Consider the following 27,795-nt stretch of genomic DNA (forward strand, 5'->3'; position numbering starts at 1 on the left):
TGTGTGCGATGACTTTGAGATGTGTGTTCTGGATGGCATAGAGTAATGTTGCAGCGACATTCACTTTGCAAATCAAAAGAAGCAGAGACAAAAGTCCTCTTTCCAGCAACTACCTTGGCCTGGCATAGCTGCCAACACTTTGGAATTTTCAATTAGTAACATTTAAGTAAAACTGAATATCATGTGCGCGTAGCGCACATCACGAGCTTTCTTTGGAAAATCAGAGTCAAATTCCCTCATGTAGCAGGGTGTTGTTTGGCGAGCCTTAGTAATAAGGACATTTTTTAGAGTTTCGTTGCTCATGGACCCTCTGAAGTCAGTTTTGTTCTTTCGCACCTGACTGAAGACCCTTTCACATTCAGCATTGGTATGGGGTATGGTTAGAATCCCTTTTGCAAGTCTGTCATAGCACAGTTCACCAGAAACATTCTTTTCTGTCATCATACTTGTCCACTGCTTGTCAGTAGATTCCTCATTTTGCACTAAGTCCGGAAGCTGAGCAATTTGATAGATAAGGAACTGGTTCTCCAGAGCATCTAGGGCACTGTGCTTGTCTTCTTCTTCTTCCTGAAGCAACATGCAGGGGAACTTGTTGATGAAGAACTTTAGAGAAGTGAATTTGGCATCCTTCTGATATGCAATGTCAGCCACTTGCACATGGATGAGAACATCAGACTTCAATAGAAACTTACTTACAATGTAGTCACATGCCTTGGTGTAATATGAATGCACTGCTGCATAGAACTTATGGCAATCAGACTCATCTAAAGTGTTCACAATTTCTCTTGTTGCGCTTTTTATGACCATTTCAGATTCTTCACAAAGATTCTCCTTGTTCTTGTAGTCCAGAAGGGTCAAGTCTGTGGCTGCAATGATTGCTTGTGGAGCTACAAATTGGCTGTACAAGTCACGCAGTAGACTTTCTAGTATTCCTTTTAGCTTTTGTATCAGAGGACTTCTCGTCTGAAAGATGACATTTTTCTTGTGAAATGCAATGATGCTGTGGCTGATATTGGGTTTGAGTGCAATGAATTCAGAATTCTTTCCTGTCTTGTTTTATCTCTTACTGTCTGTCTTGTTTCTTTTTTTCCTCCACATCTTGTTTTTTCATTTCCAGTCATTTTACTAGAAATCATACTGGGATGACTGGAAGTTCCAGTCTTGAGCACTGTTGAGCCTGTTGCCTTGCCAACAACTTTCCCAGTCTTCTGCTTTTTGCTAGGTGTATCCGAAGCTTCCTCATTTGTCGTTTTTCCCGAGTAGTAGAGCTTGAAGATGCAGGTCTACTGTGTTGTGGCTGTGGTGTTTGAAGTTGAACCTGGGAGGTAGAGAAATTATTGATTACCATATGAGAAAGAAACAAGACTACTGACACAGTTTACAATTAAAAAGATACACTACATTTGAAATCTTGGCAGATGACTAGCATTATTGAATACATTTTTATATCTGTAAACTGAACAGCGGAGTGAAGATGATTGGAAGAGAAAGAGCTTACAAGTAAATGACCTAAAAATAAGAAGAAAAAATAAATGATGTAAAGGAACATATTTAACTGTCACCCTGTATATATCGTCCCTATTTTCATGAAGTGACGGTAGTGAGGAAAATCGTCACGCAAACTGTATGCAATTTTATTTCACTACCGTCACTTCGTGAAAACAGCGACGAATTATGATCAATTTTTGTACTCACTTGGGTCTGAGACTGGGCAGGTTTGCTCACATGTGGTGGATCTGCAGACACCTTGTTGGGAATGCAGAATGCTTGGAGTTGTGCAGTCATCTTGGTTTGGTGAGCAGGCTTTTTCTGCAGGACAAGACAAGCTTAAAAAATTAATGCGATGCCTGCAACACTATTGATGACTTATTTATAATCATGAAATTTAATTACACATTAAATTAAATTTTGCAATTACCATTTTGGTTCATGTAATATCCATTTTCATTTTTTAAAAACTATTTTAGAGTGTAAAATGATAATAACTGTTGCCAATTTGAGGAGTAAAAGCTGATTAATTCAAACATTAAGAAAGCTCTCTACTGCTAGGGTTAATCTATTCAAATCTGGTAATTTTAATGATGGCCATATTTAAATGGAATAAAAAGGAGTAGATGCCTTGTAGTAATACATTTTCTAGCCTTACCTTCAGTTGAGATCCCTGAGCAGGTTCATTTTTCACAGCTGGAGTTGGCTTCTTTGGAACAAGTGAAGTCTGGACACTATTCTTGGTAGCCTTGGTCTGTTGAGTAGGCTTCTTCTGCTTTGTCTGTTGAGTAGGCGTCTTCTGCTCGGCTGACACTTCTCCTTCAAAAAAGAGGACTAGAGCTTGCCATTGTTGGATAAATCTTGGCAAGCATTGGCCCAAGCTCAGCCATCTCGTACAAGCATGTTTCAGAACTGCCTGCACTTCGTTCCCAATGAGCATCTGGAACTTCTTGAGATTCAATTTCCTGTTCACGCTGGCTTCCAGATAGTAGAACACATCAATAAGGAGCGAGTCAATTGAATATGGTAATGCAGATGACGCATCTTTGGCAGCAGAATCAATTAGATGATTGGGGCAACCAAGCACTGACACTTTCCGAGGCATGCCACAATTTGGTATGGTTTACTGTCGCTGACATTACTCCCATCAGTTGATATTGCAATTGGCCGTGCTTTCATGGCTGAAACGATCTGTCCTTGTTTATCTTTGGCCATTTCACGCACAAGACAAGATGTTTGGTCCTTGCACTGGTAAACTTCATAACCTCCTCAGAATTAGGAAAGGCTTTTTTCAACAATGGTCCCATGTGACTTGCAGCTGATAGAGGAATATTGTGCTCCAAATAAAATGATGTAAATAAGCACTCAGCTCTAGTTATATTAAAATCCTTGGAGGTTGACATCCATGATGTTATTTCTCGTGCTGACGATTCAGACTTGAAAGCAGTGATGTGTTGCTTTGATTTGCAATGAACAACAATGTCATTACAACCGCCATGCAAAATTGACAAATCTCGGCGACATTCCTTGCAAGTTGCATGATGTTTGCTCTTTCCTGATGATGCACCGAAGTCAAATTTATCAGCATATTTCTTGTTGTAAGCATGTCCTCTTTTGCACTCCATCTTATTCACAACGATTTTCTGTCTTACACGATGCAAGGAACTGCTTTGGCATCTTGAGCCTCTGTTTTTTGTACGAGATGGGTTTCCGTGAAATTCTCCTTCTGATCTCCAGACAACTGGTCATACTTCGTACATGTTGCACATTGGTCTTTTTTATTTATCATAACGTTTTTTCCGGGCAATGGTATGGTGTTGCTTGGCCACAATCAGTGAAATAGCTGCATAGGGAATCTTATCTGCTTAATGAGTAGAAAACTGCAAGTATTGCGCAATTCTTGATGAATGTACTTGAAACAGTCTGAACATCAAAGTAAAATGGCTAATGGACACATGGGAATAGACAGTTCTGAATAGACACAAAGTGAAATGAATATACAGTTCTTTGGTGGACATAACTGAATTTCACAAAAAATGGACATAGACAGTTCTGGCTTTAAGCCCTCTAGAAAAAATAAGAAATAAAAAACAATATAATACATATTAAAGAAAATAAAATGAAATTTGCATATTCAAAATTTATGCAAATTAACCTTTGCATTTTCAAATATCGACAGCCCCCCCCCCCCCCCCCCCTGCAGTCAGGGGTTGCTCAAAATAGCCCAGGGCCAGTAGAATTTCAGAAATATGTTTGCTCTTTCATTAAAATTTAATGAGAAAATTGTAAAGCACAGTTTTTGTTGGGGTTGCAGGGGTTTACTCGTACATGTTTCTATGCGATTCCGTGTTTGTTTTTTTGGGGGAAAAAAGATGAAAAATTGTATTTTAAGATCGTATTTCACTCTTATTATCATACTAAATATGATTTAATCGTACTGGTTGGCATCTCTGTATAACCCTCCAATTTTCATTAACTCAAACAACTTACATCATAGTGAATAACCTACTCAACTAAAACGCATTATCACTACCAAACAATCATCTTTCAGCGAATAACATTCCAGCATTGCGTCCTGATATTAGTATTCTTTCATTATCATTAACCTTCCCATTTTGATATTCCATATATAATATGATATCAACCTCTTCTTTACTTAAATACTTGCATGTCTCATTGTCACGTTCAAGCTTGATCTCTGATTTGAGTGTCTTCTTCAGAGTGATGGTTTCCACCGTGACGTACCTTGTCTCCTACTCCAACCCAGTCAAAAAATGAGCACTTTGCAAGGTTCATGGAATGTTCCAACTTCAATATACGGATCAGGTCGACAATCCTTAATCTGGGAAGAAAAAGCATGGATGTATGATCTTGTTATCCATCCACCTATCAATCCAGTATTCTAAATGTGCACCATTGTTTTAGATTTCTCAAATATGATCTATAAGTTCGAAATACATGTACATGTCATGATGTGAGTGATGTTTAAAGATACTAAGGTTTGAAAGGCAAGGAGTGACAACACATAAATCCTTTAACTCATCACCTTAAGAAAAGGGTTTTTACCAACTTTACAACCTGCTTTCAATGTGATGTCCATGGCAGATGATATCATTGATAAGTGTACGGTAAGCCAACAAAATATTGACAACCCTTTTAAGAAGGAATAATATTCATATTGGTTTTTGCAAGAATGAAGACATGATAAATGAAAATGTTTAATTATCAACAAAATTAAGAAATTTACTTGTTTATTCTTCTCATTTTACTACTAATATTAAAAAGCAATCTTAACAGCTTCATGGTAACTATAATATGTAGGGATGACCTCTGTTTCCAATAAATCTAGTCCCTTGCTGTACACATGATCTATCAATGTTCCCTTCTCAGTAGTAGCATTAACAACATGCTGTTTGTAACCTTTATTACACATTAGCTTGTTTACCTGTAAAGAACCTTTAAACAAATCCTCATTAAAATCTCCCATCACAATACACCTAATGCTTGTTTTGTGTAATACATCTAGCAAATTGTCTAATGATTTACAGAATGATTTGATACTATATGATGGAGGTCGATAAACAACTGAAATCACAACAGAAACTGGTTTGGTGACAAGAATTGCAATAAACTCTAAGTTGTCGACAGATATGTCTAATCTACTTGAATATGTATTCTTGATATACATTGCAACACCTCCGTGCGATTGTTCTTTGAGTACATTTCCAACTCCAGAATTACAGTATGACAGATGTCGTGGCTGATGATAAAATCGAAAGTTATCTAAAGCAACGTCACAGAGATCATCATCATTAATCCATGTTTCGGTCAAGCAAATACAATCTACATTCACAAATTGGCACTGGGATTTGAAATCAGTAAAATGCTGTTTTAATCCTTGTACATTTTGCATTACCAAAGAAAAGTTATAATCGTGAATATCTTCGGAAGTTTCATTCTCAATAAACGGCTTCATAATCTCAATGCGTTCTTTAATTTCTGGATTACAATATATACGTTTAGGATCGAAATGTTCTATCACAAGTCCAGATAACGAAGTAACGCGACTAAGCCCAACATATGCTTGTCCAGATTGAAATACATTTTTTAATGATACAACAGCTTTGTCTAATGTCGAACCTTGTACTTTATGAATTGTGCAAGCATAAGCAAGCTTAAGTGGAAATTGTTTTCTCACATATTTCTTACCAATGGATTCTTGAGACATTTCGATTGAATGAATACCAATATCGGCCTTCTCAAAATTAACTTTGATGCAAACTGGATTCAAATTTGTATGATCCGTTATTATTTCTGTTACATTTCCGAAACATCCATTTGTCAGGCCTTTACTAACATCAATGTTTTTGAGCAACATCACTCTAGCATTAACTGCAATCCACAGATAAGGAGGCAACTGGGTTTTCATCTTTGTATAAGGTTTTTCCCGTATTTGATTTCCTTTTTTAACATCTTTGTCCATGTCTTGTGCTTTTACGCATATCATATCTCCACATTTTTTATGCAATAATTTCTTGTTCCAAGCATCTACTTCATTGTTACATGCATAGATATGCAGAGCATTTTCACATTCTTCACCAGTCTCACAGGACTTGAGCATTGCTAGGTCTTCATCACAGAGAATCTCTTCCCCTTGTTTTACACGTAATCTATTTAAGAGAAAAGCAAATTGGGTATCGTCTTTTTGTCTCATAATGTCTTCAAGTTCTACTTTCTTGAAATTAGCATTCCACAATGCACCATTGAGTGTGTCTTTATATAAAGGAGTTCCTAAGACTGGAGGTAACTGATACATGTCTCCCACAGCAATAACTGAAACACCAGCAAAAGCAGTTTGATCTCGTGATTGTTTTATTTGTCGTAGGCGGCCGTGAATGTAAGACATCAACTTTTGATTTACCATTGATACTTCATCTATGATTAAAATTTGCAATTCAGCCAGCTTATTTCGAAGGACACTTATTTTCTCATCACTCAGAGGTTGATACAGTCTTTGTGCATTGATTGGAATAGAAAGAATACTATGTATAGTATGGCCATTGATATTGTATGCAGCTACTCCGGTTGGAGCCATTTTCAATACTGAGACATCATCAGGATGTGGCAACATTCGGGCTAGTATACGTGTTGCTTCATAGTAAAGACATTTGATCAAATGACTCTTTCCAGTACCAGCACCTCCAGTTAGAAACATATGAAACGGTTCGACCGATTTTCCATTTACTCTATCTAAACACCACTGTCGTATTTTGTAAAAAACACTCTGTTGCTTCTCATTCAAAGACCTCATCAAAGAATGTCCATCTTGTTTGGAAATTTTTACTGAACGTAGTTCAATGCTATAGTCATCTTTTTTCGGTTCATTCTTTAAATCTGGGATATCAAGATCTCCATCACAATCTTCGACATCTACATTTTCTTTGGGATGTTCAAGTCGCTCTACTTCCTTTTCCGGACATAAAAGACCCCATGCATCTTCGTGTGGACCAAATTTGTCAAGATGCTCCTGTGCATGATCAATTGCATCGGCATTCATTTCAAACTTCTTTCGGTTAGTACAGACAATTGACCAGACTTTCTCCAATTCACGTCCACATATTTTCACAGAACCTGTCTCGTAGAACTCTTCATGTGTTTCAAATGTTGGGGGCTTTAATTGTCCATCTTCAAAATATGGCAGAAAGAGTTGCAAAATGCTCAAATAATATTTTTCGGGTGAGATGATGGGTGAGAATCGGGGATATCTTACAACTGCATCTCCCGTACGAGTACGCTTCTGAATATATCCCAGATCGTTATCTAATTTAAAGACATTTTTACTTCTTGTACTTGGCGTTTGGGATGCAGTTAAGATTCTATACTGAGAACAAAACGTTGCAAGACACATATCACTGAATTCTGCGTTTTTAGGTCGAGCTTTGTATCTGTCGAGCTTGCTAGGCATCCAAACATTCTCATCATCATCATTATCGTTATCTGGTCTGCTCTTTATAACGCTTAATGGTAAACTCATTCTGACAGGGTCTGGTCCAACAGGAATGAATTCCACTTTCCTAGAAGATTCTTTCAATCTGAGACTGCAAACACGATAGACGCTTTCTTGAGCAGACACTTCACGATTTTGCATGTACACCTGGCCAAGTTTTTTCATGCTTTCCTTTGCGTTCTCATTTCCCTCTTTCATTTCTGATAGTGTATGACTCAATAGCATTCCGATTTCTCGTTCAGCTTTTGACATGTAGGATACAATATAAGCCACGCATGCAAATACATTTGTTACGAACTGCAAATCCATGTTGGCATTCCAGCTTCTTAGTAGACTTGGATTAAACTGATTCACCCATACATCTTGTATTTCTCTTTTGATGATTATACTTTGTTGTGATGCTAATTCATTATGTGCATTCTCAAATTGATTTTGTGTAATGCCAAGCTTTTCAAAGAGATGGTTTACACTGTTGTACTCGATTCCATTGGATAATGCATCTTTAACTGACTTTAACAATTTCTCTGCATCATCTTTAATCTTTTTAGAAGCTTTAATTTGATCATTGTCCTTTTCCTTATTTTGCACTTTCCCACAATCTTTAGCTGGAATCTCTTCAACAGGTGTTACAATGAATGTTTTTTCAGATGGTGGTCTTGGGAAATTAAATCTACACGCTTTTCCCGTTTTTGTGCAAGATTTAGAATGTTTCTTACTGTGTTGTTGGACCTTGCTTACTATTTCATGTAGTTCTCGATCTTCCTTTTCATCCGGTTTCTGGCAAGAAATGTATTTATCTACAAATTGTACGACATCATCATCTTTATCGATACCCAACTGTGGAGCATTTTCAACCCAGAACAAGGCATGAATGTGAGGGGAACCACGGGCTTGATACTCTACTCTCCAAAATGAATCAACTACTTTACCAATCGGTGCAGCGGGAGATAAAATAACTCTCTTCATAAAAGTGTGAAATCTTTTATCAAACATTCTGGCAACTGTTACTGGATTTGATCTTAAAAGATTACATTTTTCTGTATAGTCTAATTCACTCGATTCCCTGGTGTCTCCTCTTTGTCTAAGCAATGTATTCATTAATTCTGGCCATCTCATATCGGCAGATGAGAAAGAAGCAAACCATGTCGGCTTTCCAAGCTGTCGTACCATTGCGAGAACATCTTTTTGTGTCTTTTGCCAGAATGGAGGTGTTCCACGAATTTGCTTTAAAAATTTATAGCCCTTGTCTGATTTTAGTATTTTTTTAACTTTCTCTGCATCTTTCAAATCTGAGGCAGTTATTGAAGACGAATCATCTTTTTTGTTTGGACTTTGCCTTAAAGCGATAGAAACTTGTGATATAACCTGTTGAATTTCATAAATATATTGTGCATAAAAGATGTAATCTGTATTCTGAGCAAATCTATTGTCCACGTGCATCAGTCGGTTATGCAGATAACGTCCTAATGTTATTTTTTCATCTCTTCTATCATGGAATGTTGGTTGACCTTTAGGAAATAACACTGGGAAACATTTTGCCTCATTGCTTTCATCTTGTAGAATTGATACAGGGCTTCTTCCTTCACAAGGAGCACAACATATTATGTCTTCAAAATACTGATCTAATATTTCCTGTCCAATATCTACCGGCTGGAGACACGAGTCTAACTGAATACCGCGTAAGCGTTCTTCCATATCGTCTTCAGTGTTGTTGTCATCTATTTTTTGTTGTAGTTTACTGTTGTCTTGCATGTTTTCATTAGCATTTTTGTCTTTGGACAAAATGTAATCAATTTGTTCTTCCATTTCCTTCCAATATTTTGCCAAACGAGCTTTACCACCAATTTCCACTGCTTCTTCCTTTTCATTATCTTTTTCATTTCGTTCAAGTGAGTTTTCCCATTTATCATTTACTGCAACATCAAAATACCACTTATTATTTGCTTTTAAATACTGCAGAGCATTGAGCAAGTTAGATTTATCTACAAATTTGTACTCATAATAGCTTTTGTACGACAATTTTCGTTTGAGTTTAACACGGATCAATTGATCTTCAGTCTGTGGTCTTGGCAACATATCTACTGTTTCATAAGTGTTTGAAGGCACGCACACGACTGGGCCATGGACTCCATTTTGACCACCTTTAGGCAAGGCCATTAACTTCATGAAAGGGATATTCAATGCAATCAAATGCTGTTCTAAATTGTTCAGATTGGCAAGTTCTTCTGGAACTTCATGTAGTTGTAAATTGTTCATGTTTGCTTCTGCAGGTACTTTTCCAGCTTGCAATTTTCTATGACAGGTAAAGCATATCCAAAGTGTCGATCTGGCTGACTGGCCTATTAAACATTTTGACCGGCATTCTGAATTGCAAACATGCAAATATTCTTCACTTATGCACGTCTGAATTTTATAATTACTCTTTTTACATTTCAATACCTGGTTCTCAAAGAGAAGTTTTAAGCATACACAGCACACATATTCTGGGCCATGAGAAATTATCTTTCTAAATTCTTCGAGTACAATATCAAACTCGGACAATTTTACCGTTCGAAGTACAGACCTTTTTCGATTTTGTTTTATTACATTTTGCCTATATTTTTCAATTCTTTTATATTTCATTTTTAAGCTCATCAATTTCTTTTCCTTAAATTCGTTGCCTTTATATCTAATTTTGGACAATGTTTTCATATTTGCCTTTTTTGTATGTTTAAATTGTTGATCGTTGTGATATAATTTCTTCATTTGTTTTTTCATGATATCTTGTTGTTTTTCCTTAAAATTTTCATCGTTCAAATATTTACTTCTTAATTTGCTTTTGTGAATTCGTTTAAATAGTTCATCATGCTGGTATTTACTTCTTATTCTACTCTTGTGCATTCGTTTAAATAGTTCATCATGCTGGTATTTACTTCTTATTCTACTCTTGTGCATTCGTTTAAATAGTTCATCATGCTGGTATTTACTTCTTATTCTACTCTTGTGCATTCGTTTAAATAGTTCATCATGCTGGTATTTACTTCTTATTCTACTCTTGTGCATTCGTTTAAATAGTTCATCATGCTGGTATTTACTTCTTATTTTACTCTTGTGCATTCGTTTAAATAGTTCATCATGCTGGTATTTACTTCTTATTCTACTCTTGTGCATTCGTTTAAATAGTTCATCGTTCCAATATTTATTTTTCATTTTAGTCCTCATAGCTGTTTTAACATTTTCTTTAAATCCTTCATTTCTCAAATATTTTTGTTTATTTCTATACAAAATTTTCTTTTTATAACATAAATCAGAATGATATTTGGTTTTCATAATATTTAGCTGTATGTTCCTGAAATTTGAATCCTCTTTATACATTTCTTTTTGCCTTTGTTTCACATAAGCTCCTTGCTTTATTTTGTGTGATAAATTAGTGTTGTAATTCTCTTTTTGTCTTTGTTTTACTTCATTTATTTTTTCCATGTTATAGGTTAAATCATTTTGATATTTATTCTTCGATTTAATTTTCCTCATTTGCGCATTGTGAAGACACTTTTCCTTTTTCTTAATTATTTCATCTTTGGTCAAGGCTCGTTTTTCTCTCATAAGCTGTCTACTGCGCTCCCTTCTTTGATTAGAACTTTGTCTGTGTTTACGTTTTTTCTTTCCATGGTCTACATTTCCAACATGAACTTCTCCAATTATTATTAATTCATCATTACTATCAGCACATTCGCTTGCATCAATTCTTAAGCTGTCGTTCTCATTCATTTTTACCAATTTGGTTTTTCGAACTTCATTACCAAGGTCAACATCGACTTTTGCATCATTTTCAATGTTACTCAATTTTCGTTTTCTGCTTAAGATAGAGTTGGAATTCTGAACTTTGTTCACTAAATTTAATCTATCAGAGTCATTCCCGCATTTAGTACAATTTTTGAAATCTCCATTTTGTTCATTTACATATTCTGTCTTGATAGAGTCATTTCTTTTCAAAAGACAACTTTTATTCAGCGGTGGTTCTTTTAGTTTCGTTAAGGTAATTGTCACACTCTTCAGTTTCAATTCCTGACCGTTATAATGTACATCATGACTGATCGTTTCATTTGCTTTTTCAGGGAAGAGAAATACATTTGGGTTATCAATCATCTTTTGTGGGGAAACACTCTCATCCAATATTTGAACTTCATCAAAGCTTTCACAATGTATGGAACATCCAGAGCTTCCAGACTGACTTTCACTGTGCGTATTTGACGAAGGAATTGGATTACAAACAAAATCCTGTAACTGTGGATAGCCTTTCAAGGTTTCATTCTTACCGGAAGTTGCTTTAGCACATACACTAGTTACTTCATATTCGGTGTGCAGGGGGCATCCCATTGATTTTGCTAACCTCATGCAATGCTTGTACACACCTTGCCAGCTTTGAGTACGAAGTACAACACTGTGTCCGTTACAATCAGGAAACCTCGACTGCTTCTGGAATGTGAATCAAATATAAAGAAACCATCTTGACCAGATAATACAATGAAAGTACTTCTAGCAAATGTCACAAAACATGCATCAGAATCAGTACAGAGTTCTTTTTCGAGTGCTTGCTTCAATGTCATCGAAAGAGACTGGGCCAATATCAATTCATCTCCATCTAACAATCCAGTGACTGGTTCACGGCATACTATGTTAAACAATTCATTGTACGCATCCAAATATTCAAATAGATCAGATATCAATAAGTATTGGTTGTCGAGTGAAGTGGATCGCCGTATGTAACAGTATAATTCATTACCGTTATTCAAAATCCTGTCTAGATCTGTACTTTTCCAATCATTGGCATTTTTTACCTTGCTATACAACAGTGCAGAAAGTGAATTGGTAACACACTGCTTTCCACTTAAGTCACCAAATCTTGTATCACCTTGATTGAATGTCCCTTGGGCAACAAGCGTTATTTGTGTATCGACTCTCGTGCATTTGTCTTTGTGATCACTTTCAAGGGTTTCGTCCTTGGTGTTACGTTCGTTGTGAACGACTGATTCAGACTGATTACTTGCACACTGTTCATATGTCATGTCCAAAAGATTTGCAGTACCTTTCCTCTCATCGTGATTTATCGTACCAGTCTCCAACGTGAGCCTACGTTTTTTTCCCTTTGGATCAACATGGTTTTGAAATGTTTCAGGAGACTTATCCACTACTTCATCAATTTCTTCCTCTATCTGCGCCTTGGATCTACACTTTTGAACTCATGCTTTACTTTAACATCAGCCTGAATTGATGGACATGGCAAAGTTCTCTTTGACGTTCTATCTTCTTTAGTTGTTCTTGTCTGTTCCAATGAATTGAAATTGACAAAATCTACAGATTCAACAACATTAAAATGAACATTTCCTGTGTACAGTATATAAATTCCCTTATCAGATGTTACAATATTTATTCTTCCAGGTTTCTTTGCAGAGAACAATTGCCAACATGGTACTTGGTCATTGTATGAATAAATATCAGTATCGATTAAATTTGCTAAAGCGCTAATTTCAGTGTCTGTAGCCCACGTTCCGTCTTCCTTTATTCTACGTTTCAAAACATATTCTCTGACTGTTCTATATTCTTGCCTGAATGTATTACTAAACATGTCCTTGGTTTGCAATAAATGTTTCACAGTGGCATTTCTTAGAATTGCATGATTACGCTCAGTTCCAGAAATTACATAGGAAATTGCACGAAAGAAACAATTGCCATCACCAGTAATTTGTTTACTCTGTAAAGGAACTCCAATACAGCTATTTCTATCTAACCTTGAATCACAGCCTTTGCCTATATATCTGATATTCAGTTTTGAACAAATGTTCCGTTTGTCATTATTCTGGAGGGGTACAAATTTAAAATCTTTATCTGGTCTGTCACGTAATCCAAGATCTGCTACAAATTCAACTTCTGTTTCTGTTTCATCAGTACATGTGTACATATTAGCATCTATTGCCTTTTCAATGTCTTCATCTTTGATATTTGAATCTGAAGAAGATTCTAAAGGATTCCTTGAATGAGCATGATCATTAAATGACATATCAGTATCATTGTCTGTACCATCTTTTACTGTATCAAAGCTTCTATTCTCCAGGTCATTGTCAAACACTGCATCTTCTTGTACACCATCTGAAACATCTGAAAAATCATTTTTCATCATATCATCATTTTCCAATACCGATTCACAGACATTGTCTACTGGTTCATTTATGGGCATATCTTTTGGTCTATCACAAACATTCAAAGGCATATTGCGTTCTGGTAAAACACTTCTATCGCATAAATCACATCCAGGACTTGTGTCTGTATCACTATCAGATTCTATACAATTTCTTGCACACGAACGTTTCACTGGTATATGAACATCACTGCCACTATCATCGTCCGTTTCAATTTCCCCATTTTCATCAAAATTTGATTTCAACAGATTATTCTTTGAATCGTCCTGCACAACTCCATCTGAACCTTTGTTGTCTTTCATATTGCAAATATGCTGGTCTGAGTGTGTATCATTTTTACATGTATTTGTATCAAGTCCTTGGTCACCTGCATTCATCGATATCTTTGTATCCTGCTTCTCATTCTTTACTGCTAATTCTATTCCTTCATCTTTGTCAAATCTAATCTCCGATTTATCAGAAGAGTGATTTCCATCAGTACCTTTTTTCCCTTTGGAAGACTGACCTTTCTTGTTCCTTGCTCGACCTTTCTTGTTCTTTGCTTCTTTTTTCTTGCCACCAGCATGAACTCTGTACTTTCGCAAATCCTTGATCTGTTCAAAAAGATTACAAGTACATACATCGATATCAACACATGTATCTGTTCTAGATTGAGTTGGCAAATTGCTTGCTATGTCTGCCCAGGATCGTGTTTGTGCTGTTTCACTTTGCACACACATGTCATTATACAACTTCATTGCATGTGGGGACTGCACACTGTAGGCATATAAACCTAAAAGAGTTTCTGTGTAAGATTGAACACTGATATCTTTTTTCTCGGATTTCACCTTCTTTTCTTTACAATCAACTTTCTTTCGGTCTTCCTTTTTTTTTCTGCTATGGCTTTCATAGAATGTCTTCATTGCTTTGCCGATGTAAGTTACACCAGGTTCTAAGACTTTGCCATTCACCGATTTTCTTCTGATTTTCCTGTCTGTTTGATGATCATCTATTGATTTGGGATACAATTTTCTTGATTTTAGTTTCTCCACCCATTTCGTCTTCCTTGATTTCACAATTACCCAGTCATCCTCAAATTTTTCATTTTGCATCTCTTCGTGTTCTATTTGGGATGAATTTTCCATAGCCAAAGGATTATGTCTATCAGACTCATTTGTTTTCCTGTCAGTTATATGATGTTGTGTTCCTCTCAATCGATTGGTTTTCTTTCCCTTTTTACCATACCTCTTCTTTGATCTGCCACATTTTCTTTTGTTGGTCGTACTTGATAGGGTCCTTGATTGGTTCAAATCCAAGTAACAGTGTTCATCATGATCACCAAGAAGTTCGTATCTATTGAAATGAGAAGGGATGCATACTTGATCAAACATGCGATGAGCCATGTTGTTATTTCCACAAAATGAACAAATCCAGATCAATGTCAGGTCACTCAGTCTGTCTTCACAAGGGAATCCCATACATGTCACATGAAAATGCTTACTACAACAGTCACATCTTGCATCACTTTCATTTTCTTTGATTTCATTGTTACAGATACAGCATTCATTAAGCTTTGGGTTGGTCACCAATGCACAACTAGTCAGTATATTCATGATTTCATCAAGTGTTTTCTTAAATTCAATTGTATCCATCATGGTAAATTTTGCTTATATACTTGCAACAGTTCTGGTTAATAATTACAAGTCTACAATTAACGGTTCTGTAACTTTGATATATAATGTTCTGTATATATTCCTTACTCCAATAGTCTTTTATTTAAATATTCCTATTGTGAATTATGAAAAACTAATCCTTACTGATATTAAACTCTATGGTATTTCAATAGCCTAGCTTTATATACACTAGCTTGTACTGTGTTAAGGAGCTATAATGTTTTTGTCTCAAGATGGCGTTTTTTATTAAAATTATGAGTAGGTCATTAATAGCCTAAATGTATTGTAGGCCTATATAAGTTCCCAAATTGCTAATTTCTTTGTTACTCTCTCTCTGCAAACAGGTTCACTTTATATCCTGACCAAAATATCTTTCTTATTCTCTCTCAAATCAATCAACCTCACTTATATTTTTAAAACTATATATATATCCTGACCCAATCTTCTTTCTTACTCTCTCTGCAATCAAGCTTACTTTTATTTTTAAAATTCTGAACACTATATATCGAAGGATTTCTTTCCTTTTCTCTTTACAATCAACCACGCTCACTTTTCTAGGACTCTATATATTGACACAAATTTTTTGTGATTATGGTCTTATCAAGTTCTAGGAATTAGAATTAAATTGCTTTCTCGCTGTTGTTCTTCTTTTTATTTCAGTTTGCTTTTAATTCCTTTTAGAAACTGCCAATAATTTCTTTCTAATTTACAGTAATTATGTCTTCTAAAATGGCAATACAGTCTTTCAAACTTGCAATATTGCCTTCTTCACACTATTTTGTTCAATCTTCTTTATTCTTTGCTGTGTATACGCTCTTTTTACTTTCCCAAGATTACTAATACTACTGTTTTGAATTCTAATAGAGGTCTTATCAAGTTCTAGGAATTAGAATTAGATTGCTTTTTCTCTATTGTTCTTCTTTTTATTTCACTTTGCTTTTAATTCCTTCTAGAAACTGCCAAGATTTTGTTTCTAATTGACAGCAATTTTGTCTTCTAAAATCGTAATACAGTCCTTAAAACTTCCAATATTATCTTCAACGACTACTTTCCAATCTACTTTACTCTTTAAAATGTATACCTCTTTTTTTCTTTCCCAAGATTTACAATATTACTGCTTTCAACTGTAATTATGGTCTTATCAAGTTCCAGGAATTAGAATTAAATTCCTGTTCCTCTATTATTCTTCTTTTATTATTTCAGTTTACTTTTAATTCCTTCTAGAAACTGCTAATAATTTCTTTGTAATTGACAATAATTATGTCTTCTAAAATGGCAATACAGTCCTTCGAACTTCCAATATTTATCTTGAACGACTACTTTTCCAATCTACTTTACTCTTTAAAATGTATACCTCTTTTTTCTTTCCCAAGATTTACAATATTACTGCTTTCAACTGTAAGTATGGTCTTATCAAGTTCCAGGAATTAGAGTTAGATTCCTTTCCCTCTACTGTTCTTCTTTTTATTTCAGTTTACTTTTAATTCCTTCTAGAAACTGCCAATAATTTCTTTATAATTGACAATAATTATGTCTTCTAAAAATGGCAATACAATCTTTAGAAATATTCTGTTCCAGTTTTGATTCGATTCAAGATTTCCAGATTCAAGTTTCATTCAGTATGTTTCAGATTCAAGGTTCAAGATAGTTCAAGTTCAAGTGCTAGTTCAAGTGTAAGTTCAAGAGCAAGTTCAAGTGCAAGTTCTTTGGAGAGTTCAAGATAGTTCAAAATAGTTCAAGATAGTTCAAAATAGTTCAAGATAGTTCAAGATAGTTCAAGTGCAAGTTCAAGTTCAAGTGCTAGTTCAAGTGCAAGTGCTAGTTCAAGTGTAAGTTCAAGTGCAAGTGTAAGTTCAAGTGCAAGTGTAAGTTCAAGTGCAAGTTTAAGTGCAAGTTCTTTGGAGAGTTCTTTGGAGAGTTCTTTGGAGAGTTCTTTGGACAGTTCTTTGGAGAGTTCTTTGGAGAGTTCTTTGGAGAGTTCTTTGGAGAGTTCTTTGGAGAGTTCTTTGGAGTGTACCACCCTCGGTCCTGCAAAAGACAGAAAGGAATAGAAAAAAAAATTAATTAAATTCAATAGACACGTCTGGGCAATTCTTGAGAAATCATCAAGGAGCTCGTAGGATAGAACCTTGTGGTACACCATTTGTTATAGACAAAAAAATTGAGGAATTATTATTATAAACTACATATTGAGATCTATTAGAAAGATTACTTTCAAACCAAAATGACAGACAAATTTTAGTGTTGTTGTTGTAGTTTCCGAGTGGTGAGTCAACACACTGATTACTGAGCTGGGAGACATTGCCAGGCATAGCGCCATAAATCGAAACTAAAAAAAAAAAAAAAAAAAAAATTACTCTTTCGCCGCATAGGCCGCACCCCGACTTTTTGATATTTTCTCTTCCAATAATACTGCGGCCTTTACGCCGGCAAATACGGTAGTCACATTACCCAAAATTAGCCTGCTCGGCGGCCGAGCGGCGAGTTTTTAGCCAATTTTGCCCGGTCACCGCTCGTTTTTAAGGCATCGCTCGGTCGCTGCTGAAGTTTTAGCGCGGAGTTAAAATTCGGGCGGCGCCTGCTCACTTTCACTCGCCGCCCAGACTACGCTCGGCGACGGGTGGTCGCCGCCCGGACGCCGGCCTAATCGAGCGTGCACCGTCGAGCGATTTAGGTCAACAATCGAAGCCCCTAGGTCAAAGGCTGTCGAGCAGTCGCCGCCCGGTCGCCGCTGGAAGATTAGTCGGTCACTGGGCGGCGAGTCCAAAATAGGTCGGCAGCCTTTGACCTAGCGCCTTCGATTTTTGACCTAAATTGCTCGGCGGCGAACGCTCGATTAGTTCGGTGCCCGGGCGGCGAACGGCCAGGCACCGAGCGTATTTTGGAGCTCCGCCGATCACTGGCCGGCCGCCGGGCAATTTCTTTAAAATCAGCCGGGGGCTGGTGGGAGACCGCCCGGCAATCGGAGGGTCACCGGTCGGTCACTGCCAGGACACCGCGCGAAAAAGCTCCGCGATTTCGCCCAGTTTTTACCTAAAATCGCTCGGCGACCGGTCGCCGCCCGGACGCCGGCCTAATCGAGCGTGCACCGTCGAGCAATTAAGGTCAAAAATCGAAGCCCCTAGGTCAAAGGCTGTCGAGCAGTCGCCGCCCGGTCGCCGCTGGAAGATGAGTCGGTCACTGGGCGGCGAGTCCAAAATAGGTCGGCAGCCTTTGACCTAGCGCCTTCGATTTTTGACCTAAATTGCTCGGCGGCGAACGCTCGATTAGTTCGGTGCCCGGGCGGCGAACGGCCAGGCACCCAGCGTATTTTGGAGCTCCGCCGATCACTGGCCGGCCGCCGGGCAATTTCTTTAAAATCAGCCGGTGGCTGGTGGGAGACCGCCCGGCAATCGGAGGGTCACCGGTCGGTCACTGCCGGGACATCGCGCGAAAAAGCTCCGCGATTTCGCCCAGTTTTTACCTAAAATCGCTCGGCGACCGGTCGCCGCCCGGACGCCGGCCTAATCGAGCGTTCACCGTCGAGCGATTTAGGTCAAAAATCGAAGCCCCTAGGTCAAAGGCTGTCGAGCAGTCGCCGCCCGGTCGCCGCTGGGAGATCAGTCGGTCACCTGGCGGCGAGTCCAAAATAGGTCGGCAGCCTTTGACCCTAGCGCCTTCGATTTTTGACCTAAATTGCTCGGCGGCGAACGCTCGATTATTTCGGTGCCCGGGCGGCGAACGGCCAGGCACCGAGCGTATTTTGGAGCCCCGCCGATCACTGGCCGGCCGCCAGGCAATTTCTTTAAAATCAGCCGGTGGCTGGTGGGAGACCGCCCGGCAATCGGAGGGTCATCGGTCGGTCACTGCCGGGACACCGCGCGAAAAAGCTCCGCGAATTCGCCCAGTTTTTACCTAAAATCGACCGGCCACCGACGGGAAATCGACAGGTCACCGCCCAGGCATCGCTGGGGCTCTACAGCCTGCTCGACTTCTCCAACAATCTATCATTTGCACTAGGTGTTTAAAAACAAACAAACTTGTTCTTCTTTATCAACTCCTTACATAATTCAAGGATTCTCTTCAAATTTTGGCAACACCCAATGGAAGAGTATTGAGAATTGTCCACAAAATTATGTTACATACCTACGGAAGTGTCATAGAAAATTTCATTAAGCCATAGCTTTCCTATTCCGCGTTCAATTATGTTCCCAATTATGGAGATCTGTTTCATTCCATTGTAGCTTTATTTTAAAAACTACTTGACTTTAGCCTTCTTAAGCAGATCAACTTACTCTCTGCAACTCTCAGCAATCTTGAAAACAGTCAATAACCTGAAAGAAAAAAAGAAAAGAAAAAAAACAATTGCATTTCATAAAATACCAATATGATTATATTACAAAAATAAATACAAATAGTGAGCCCTCATTCAATGCTTAAAGATACTATGTCCCTTTTGCAGCCACAATCAAATTCTGTAGAACTTTATAGGAATTATGAATATGTCATGTATGTCCTATCTGTGAAGTTTAAACGTTAGCAGTGTCCTAATATTCAAATTATGCAAAGAAACCCGTTTACTTGCTACATTAGCTTCACTGTCAGACACTATTGAGTGACTCACTAGCTTTTTTCTTCTTTGGAAATAACATACATGTACATAAAATGAGCTGTAAAGGGTATATGAGCATTTGTCAACATCAATATCCCACTTCTGCTTGTAATGGCCAAAATTAAACTGATTGAATCTTTGCGCAGCATAAAATGTACGACCATTCGGTACAATGGTCTGAAAATCAGACCATTACTTACTGGCTCTATAGCTCTTAAGTCGATTTGACAACTAATAGTCGTTATTTTCCAACTTAAAGACATTTTCAAGCCCCCCTTTTTTAGGGAAGTTCTAAATTAGTATTATCTTTCAAATGCTGTTGAAATTTAACCTTTTCATTTTGTTGGCCTGCAAATGGGACATAGTACCTTTGAAGGCAAAGACCAGTTTTGGTCATGCGATTGCATTGTGAAAAAAACGTTGTGGAATCGATCAGAAAAGGTTGCTCAGCTAGCATATAAGTATTGGTGTGATCTGGATCATCAAAATGATGAGATTTGACCCAGTCTTGGTAAAGTTACAAGCACTGTACACAGAAAGATGTATGTGGGACTACGCGACACACACAGAATAATAATTATTTAACTTTTGATTAACACAATAAGACTAACTAGATGGAACTTAGACTGCGTGCAGTCGAAAATGATGCCTCCGCTATAGAGCGATTTTACAAACCAAATCGGAAGCAATTTTAATATTCAAGTTTGATTGTAATCCATTATCAAGTTTGATTGTAATCCATTATCAGGTTCTCAGAATATTTTGATTACAAGCTATTTCAGTTTGAGAGTAATGCCTCTGGCTACTTTGTAGTGGAGGCATGAAAATCGAGAATGATCTTATCTGTTTGGATTGAAATCAATCATATTGTGATGATAATTTTCATCCATCAAAGTCCTTAGTAACTACCGTTCCAAAGATGGTGAAAATAAACAAGACATACCTCCTCGTCCCCTTCCTCCGCCGAATTCTCCCTTCCGCGTCCACCGCCGCCTCGTCCACCGAAACAGCGTCCTCCTCCTCATCCACCAAATCCACCTGTAACAAACATTGTATGTCTAGTTAGAATCCACTGTATCGTATTTGTATAATAATTAAAATTATATTATTAAAGGTATAGACCAGTTCTGGTCATGCAATTCAATTGCATTGTGAAAAGAAACGTTGTGGAATCGATCAGAAAAGTTTGATCATCTATAAGTATTGGTGTGTACTGCAAGGTTCTGGAATCATCAAAATGATACAAAATTTTGCCCAGTTTTGGTAAATTAAAAGCACTGTACACAGAAAGATGTATATGGGACTATGTGATATCTATCCAGGCCGAATCTATATTTTAACTAGATGGAATTCGACTGCGTGCAGTCGAAAATGATGCCTCCGTCATAAAGCAATTTTACAAACCAAGACAGAAGAAATTTTTCGAATTCAAATTCAATTGTAATCCATTAACAGGTTCTCAGAATATCGTGATTACAAGCTATTTTTGCATACATAATGAGCCCATGACCTTTGACCTTATGAACCAAGAATTTACTCAGTTCATTGGCTCTGCAAGTAACATACATGACCTAATTTTGTCAGGAATCCATCGGTTGGTTCTTGAGATAACGCGATCACAAGCTGTTTTTGCATACATAATGTGCGCTGTGGCCTTTGACCTTTGACCTCGTGACCCCAAAATTTAATCAATTCATCGACTCTGCAAGTAACATACATGACCTAAGTTTGGCAGCAATCCATCAATCGGTTCTTCAGATAACGCGATCACGAGCTGTTTTTGCATACATAATGAGCCCTGTGACCTTTGACCTCGTAATCCCAAAATCTAATCAGTTCATCGGCTCTGCAAGATACATACATGACCAAAGTTTGGCACAAATCCATCAATCGGTTCTTCAGATAACGCGATCACGAAAACGGGACGTACGTACGTACATACAGACGGACGGACAACCCGAAAACATAATGCCTCCGGCTACTTCGTAACGGAGGCATAACAATCAGGGTTTCATTCTCCTTTAAATGAAGTTGGGTGGGGTGGGGCAAGAGGTGGGACACATCACACACAGCACAAACCCATATCCATCGTAATTAATCATAAATTCATCAGATCATTAACAATTGTTATGCTTGGGGACTTCTCGCTCAGCCAAATTGAACAGCCAAATCTTGCACAATCTAATTTTCATACCCTGTACAAAAGTGGCCAGTGCTCATCCAAGTATGAATTATTATCACATGTGTTGGCATCATATGATAGACAAGAGCTTCACCCATCCATACATATGACAATTTCCCGAGAATGTTTCACATTTTTTATTTATTTGGCAGAATATTTAAAAGTTTCAACTTTGATTTTTTTAGACACTCGGTATACCTACACTCCAAAAACTTTCTTCCGTCAAAGTCCAAAGCCCCTGTCAAAGTCCAAAGCACCTGTCATCAAAACAAAAAATAAAAAGTACAAGTAAAACATGACAAAAATATAAAAAACAAACAATTAAATAAACCAAGTTAGATTGCATCACAAATTCAACTTTGGTAACAACTAATTTGCATACTTTGATGTCACTCAAACATTTCATAATACAGTCCAACCTCATTATAACAATTCAGTATGTCATACATATCAACCATCAAGGCCCCATTGCATAAAACTATCGTATCTTTACAATTAATGATATCTCTACAAACTATGGTAAATACCATTGATTTCTTGATTTTTATTAGCTAAGCAGTGTTTGCAGAGATACCATTAATTGTAAAGATACAATAGTTTTATACCACAGGGCCCTGGACTTGACAAAACACTACCTACCGTATGTACTTTTGATGCTAAATTAACATGCTACAATTGATTTTTCCCCAAAGGTCACCTACATTAATTATCCATCCTGATAGGTTTCTTTCAGATAGCATGAGGGCAGTACAAATATGTATCAAGATTCCATTCATTCTTTTGGAAGCCACCTAGCCATCATCAAAATTGTATTAAAAAAAAGAAGAAAAAAAAGAAAAGAAAGGAGGCCCCCCCCCCCCCAAAATGAAGCGGGCGGGGACGCTAAACATGTAAAAAAAAATTAATGGCCTAACTCAAATCTTTTGGGACCCATAAAATAGCTTTAACTTAGACAAATTTTGATTTAGGACGATCATAAAATAATAGGACAAAACAGGTTGGGCTACGTGTAGACTTTCAACCATAGCAATTTTTGACTTATCCAAGTTCGACTAAGGCAAGGTCAGCTGTACTATATGTATTGCATTGGACTAAAATCAAAATACATCTATCATTTGCACTAGGTGTTTAAAAACAAACAAACTTGTTCTTCTTTATCAACTCCTTACATAATTCATGGATTCTCTTCAAATTTTGGCAACACCCAATGAAAGAGTATTGAGAATTGTCCACAAAATGATGTTACATACTTACGAAAGTGTCAAAAATGTTATATAGAAAATTTCATTAAGCCATAGCTTTCCTATTCCGCGTTCAATTATGTTCCCAATTATGCAGATCTGTTTCATTCCATCGTAGCTTTAATTTAAAAACTACTTGACTTCAGCCTTCTTAAGCAGATCAACTTACTCTCTATTAACAACTAATATCAACTTACCGGTACTAACCAAGTCTCTAAAGAACAGTCAAAACTGAAATACAAATAGAAAAAAAAACAAAAAAACAATTACATTGCATAAAATTCCAGAAATGAACATATCACAAAAATAAATACAAATGGAAATAATGAGGCCTCATTCATAATGCTGAATTACATAAATACAACGGCCCGTATTCTGAAGTTGTGTCTAACATAGGTTGCGTTTATCTAGCAAATTTTTGGCTAGAATCAGGTTTCTCAAACGTCTTTCAGGCAAATTTAGAAGTAGATAAACGCAAAGCCTTTTTCAAACGTCTTTAGATATGGGCATATCAAAAGACGCAAAAAGGTGCGTTTTGTATGTGACATACAGCCAGAATCACGTTTCTGAGAGATCGATAAACGCAAAGCTGTTTTGTACCTCACATACAAATAGGACCACACAGGTGTTGTGTACAAGCATACGTGTGAAGTTGACCTCCGAGAAACTGTCTGCTTCCCGGGTCAAACGGAGCTGAGCAGCTGCGAAGAGACAAGGCCTTTATTGTGAATCGTGAAGTGTAGATAAACGCGACATCCCGCAAATCACGATCGTATAGTGGGTTCGATAGTGGGGTTCGATAGTGGGGTACGATATGTACATATCTAATGGCAAGCCTAGATAAACGCGCCCTTAGTCATGTCTTAAGTTAAACGACTGTTTAGTTAGACACGACTTTAACGCGAGGTCATGTCTAAGTCCTGTTTAACTAAATTTTGTATTCTGAAGTAGTGTCTAAGTCTTGTCTAACTAAACAACTGTTTAAGTCCTGTCTAAGTCGTGTTTAACTAAACTGTTTAAGTTCTGCGCAAGTCGTGTTTAACTTTTAGTCATGACTTCTGCGCATGGCCAATAGGCGTTAATTCTGACGATAGACCCAATGCGCATGCATGCGCGCACCGGATAAATAAATTAACGCGCACAGCTAGCTGTGTGCGTGCTGGTACCATGGTGATGTGATCGTGACGTAATGACTAGACTGCATGTACTGTGTACGTAGTACATATGTACTGTACGTACTCAGACCTGCCAACCTCAAGAGTTCAAAAACTGTATTCTTTAATCCCAAAGTTGTATTTTACTGACAAAAGTTATATTCTTAAAAATAAACACGGACTGTGACATGATGGATCAATGCCTCTTACAGTTCCTACAAACAGGAAGAAAATTTGTTATGGATCATTGGCTGAATATGCATGATTTTGTCACGACTGGTGTGTTCAATGAACCAATGAACATCCCCAAATGGCCGATGTGAGATGCTTGTAGGATACTTTAGAGGTCAGAATGGGCATTTTGCCATTAGTAATGGCACACACACAGAATTTTAAAAAAAATATAAAAAAAAAAAAAAAAATTAGGGCGCAATTTCCCCCCCCCCCCCCTTTTATTTTACTTTTGCCTTGGATTTAGGCCTGTTTTGACTTTTGGATTTTATAATGAAGCCAGGAATTTCAGCTGTCTGATGTGGACTCGTCTCTAGACCCACTGTATGGATTTTATTTTTAATCAAGGCAATGAATCCCATTGACTTTTTGGTAAGCCTGCAAGGTCTTAGTAGGGAGGCCAATGCCCGGGCGTAAGGCTTCTACGCCTACGATTTGTGCGCTCGTCGTCCAAGTCAGAAAATTACCAGAAGAAAAAAAAGGGGGAAAAAAAAGAAAAAAAATATCTATGGAATAAAATGTATAACAAATACACAATTACACACTCCACAACATACCTATAATCTCGGATCTGTAACGGTCTTTCACCATTTATTGACGATCTTCCAGATTTTGACATATTTTAATCCATTAATTGGGCTAGCAGACGAAAATAACGGACGCACAAGAGAAACTAGAAGGGTCCTAGAGGGCGATGAGGTTAGCTCACTAAAATCCTTCTCAATGACTGAAGGTAAAGCCTAAAAATATGGAATCAATTTAATATCAAAGAACTTTTGATAGAGATTAACATATCAGATGTGCACAAATGTCACTTTTAACAACTAGAAAATATAAAGAAAAAAGATTATATCTTTTTAATTGCAGATTTTTACAAACTGCACATTCGAAGGTAGATAGAGTACGATGTTTTTGTCAATCTTGCGTCGGTTTGAGCCCCATAGCTAGAGCCATCTCAAATTGAGAAGAAAAACTGTGAACAGAGACCTCATTGTTCCAGCCCCAAATAGAAGTCTTGCGACATCATTATATGAATATGTATGAGCTCCGGTCTCATCGCGCGCAAAACAAATTTGACGTAGTCTCACACATAGTACCTTATTCTCAGCACTAGACACCAGTGTCGTGCAGTAATGTATGAGAAGTGTAACAAAAGACATTTCAGTAAAAAAAAAAAAGTCTATGTGAGCAGTCTATACTCCAATTGAGAAGTGTAATGAATGCCATGATTTGAACGTGTGTGTTTTAGTGTATGATATCATCATATGGTTAGTGAGAGAGAGAGAGAGGGAGAGAAATATCTCCGTAAGTAGTACACGTCTATCAATGCGTGCAGTCATGTTTGATTCCGTATTGTGATCGCTACAAGTGCAAGTTGGATTTATCGATCGATGATAATGCAGTGTCAGATCTTTACTCATGAGGAAATAGTAATTGGAATACATCGCAAAACTAAGGTAGACCTCTAGGCCTAGATCTATTTATTTATTTCAATTACTTTCTTAATTTACAATGAGTGGCTTTCGAGCTTTCTCTCTATCATGTTTTGACCCTCCATGCCATGGCTAGCATGGCTCGATTGCGGTTTGCATGCAATTACCGTACCTGAATGAATGTACTTTCGCGCGAAGTTTTGAACTTGTTGTCCGGGCAATGACCATGATGACACGCCCATTCCCTCGGGCCTGTCTAATTCTCAACGTAATTGAAATTGATTGTTTCAAGGCTCGTCTTACGGACGGCCAGGCGCGCGCGTAGAAGGAAATGTATAATTATGAGCTGGATATCTCCTATTTTATGGACATTCTGGAGTCGGCAGATGGGTGAGTTGTCTTAGTGAAAGTAAATGCTTTCTTTTAATCTTAGTTTTATTATAAACAAAGTAGTAATTAAAAAGTTAGATTTGGGCATTGGCCTCCCGGCGCTAGAGTAGTTCCGTATCCATTTTTTTAGCAGTTTAATAATCCATTCTTAGGCTTAGCAAAGGAATTTTAGCCCAATTTGTTACTAATTTGAATCATAATCATGATATAGAGGTCTAGGGCCTATTGCATTTTCCACCTGAATTTGGATCACATCCGACATCGGGAAACCTCCGTTTAGTTTAGGGCTTCGATGTCGACGTCGTTGCTCAGTACCATCTCTACGCTATAGCTCTGCACCTCAAACTGAAGCTATCAGTCCAAAATTATGCACATTTCTCGCATGCACGATACCATAAACCATACGAGAAGTTTGCATAATTTTGGACTGATAGCTTCAGTTTGAGTTGCAAAGCTATAGATCTAGCGTAGATCTAGAGACGGTACTGAGCGACAACATCGACATCGATTCGAAGCCTTAAAGTTTAAACGGAGGTTTCCTGATGTCGGATGTGATCCAAACTAGTCTATGTCTAGGTCTAGATCAAACTTTTAGACCTATGGCTATGAATTAAAATTAGTAAAAAATTGGGCTAAATTTCCTTTGCTAAGAATGGATATGAAACTGCTAAAAAAAATGGACACGGAACTACACTAGCGCCGGCCTCCCTATACACAACGCCGCAGCAACAATTATAAACCTCTGAGTCTGCTCTGTACGGTAAGCGGTACAGGGGTGTGTTTTGACTAACGTGTGGCTGCAAACATGACTTTCCATGCAGCATAATGAGAAGGAAATCTCGAATAATCAACTTACCTAAACGACGTGTACAACTAAGGTCAAGATTCGGCTTCACAAGGCAAGATTTTGTCCAAGAGACAAACCACAAAGTGACGATGCTCTCGCGACGACAAATGTTGTTGTTGTGTTTTGGTTTAATGGCGATTAGTCAGTAATTTGACTATTGTCACCAAAATACTTTACGGCACGCGTTATATCTCTCATTTTTGTATTTTTTAAAAATATATTTATTTCGTTTTATATTTATCTATCTTTTAAGATAGTATCGAAAAATAATATTGTAAGCAAAACATTCATGGGCTTTGTTAGTGTTTTTTAACAGTACGTGCAGATTATTTGTTATATCACATACACACAATACATAAATAAATGTATTAAAAAAAAGGCATTACGGTATTCTCTAAAACAA

General features: G+C 37.4%; 1 protein-coding gene and 1 long non-coding RNA gene across 6 annotated transcripts; both read right to left on the minus strand.

Annotated features, from left to right (window-relative positions):
* Positions 1-203: 203 nt before the first annotated feature.
* LOC115924976 lies at positions 204-17,051 on the minus strand. 5 transcript variants are annotated; one of them, XM_030988051.1, is made up of 7 exons: positions 14,896-17,051; positions 14,177-14,264; positions 11,887-11,950; positions 4,234-4,330; positions 2,147-3,349; positions 1,696-1,809; positions 204-1,318 (listed from the first exon to the last, which is right to left on the minus strand). In XM_030988051.1, exons 5-7 carry the CDS (start codon positions 2,591-2,593, stop codon positions 1,133-1,135), a joined length of 747 nt encoding a protein of 248 aa, XP_030843911.1. In that variant the 5' UTR covers positions 2,594-3,349; positions 4,234-4,330; positions 11,887-11,950; positions 14,177-14,264; positions 14,896-17,051; the 3' UTR covers positions 204-1,132. The 5 variants fall into 5 exon arrangements, with proteins under 5 accessions (XP_030843911.1, XP_030843910.1, XP_030843912.1 ...); XM_030988050.1 differs by having other exon boundaries at positions 2,147-3,459; XM_030988052.1 differs by lacking the exons at positions 204-1,318; positions 1,696-1,809; positions 2,147-3,349 and having other exon boundaries at positions 3,949-4,330; positions 11,865-11,950; positions 14,896-17,050.
* A 281-nt stretch (positions 17,052-17,332) lies between these two features.
* On the minus strand, positions 17,333-27,554 carry LOC115924978. The gene is made up of 6 exons (XR_004064522.1): positions 27,402-27,554; positions 23,535-23,568; positions 22,299-22,353; positions 20,858-20,952; positions 19,598-19,636; positions 17,333-17,351 (listed from the first exon to the last, which is right to left on the minus strand). It is a non-coding gene; the product is annotated as an uncharacterized LOC115924978 (long non-coding RNA).
* Positions 27,555-27,795: the final 241 nt, after the last annotated feature.

The sequence above is a fragment of the Strongylocentrotus purpuratus genome, unplaced genomic scaffold, assembly GCF_000002235.5.
Source record: "Strongylocentrotus purpuratus isolate Spur 01 unplaced genomic scaffold, Spur_5.0 spur5_scaffold_17, whole genome shotgun sequence".
NCBI lineage: Eukaryota > Metazoa > Echinodermata > Echinoidea > Camarodonta > Strongylocentrotidae > Strongylocentrotus > Strongylocentrotus purpuratus.

Excerpts from the sequence above, each read along its gene's own strand:
- LOC115924976 (XM_030988051.1), bottom strand. The coding sequence starts at position 2,593 with ATGCCTCGGAAAGTGTCAGTGCTTGGTTGCCCCAATCATCTAATTGAT. Across the intron at positions 1,810-2,146 it reads CTCAGGGATCTCAACTGAAG|AAAAAGCCTGCTCACCAAAC; the intron begins GTAAGGCTAGAA and ends CTTGTCCTGCAG. Across the intron at positions 1,319-1,695 it reads CTGCCCAGTCTCAGACCCAA|GTTCAACTTCAAACACCACA; the intron begins GTGAGTACAAAA and ends TCTACCTCCCAG.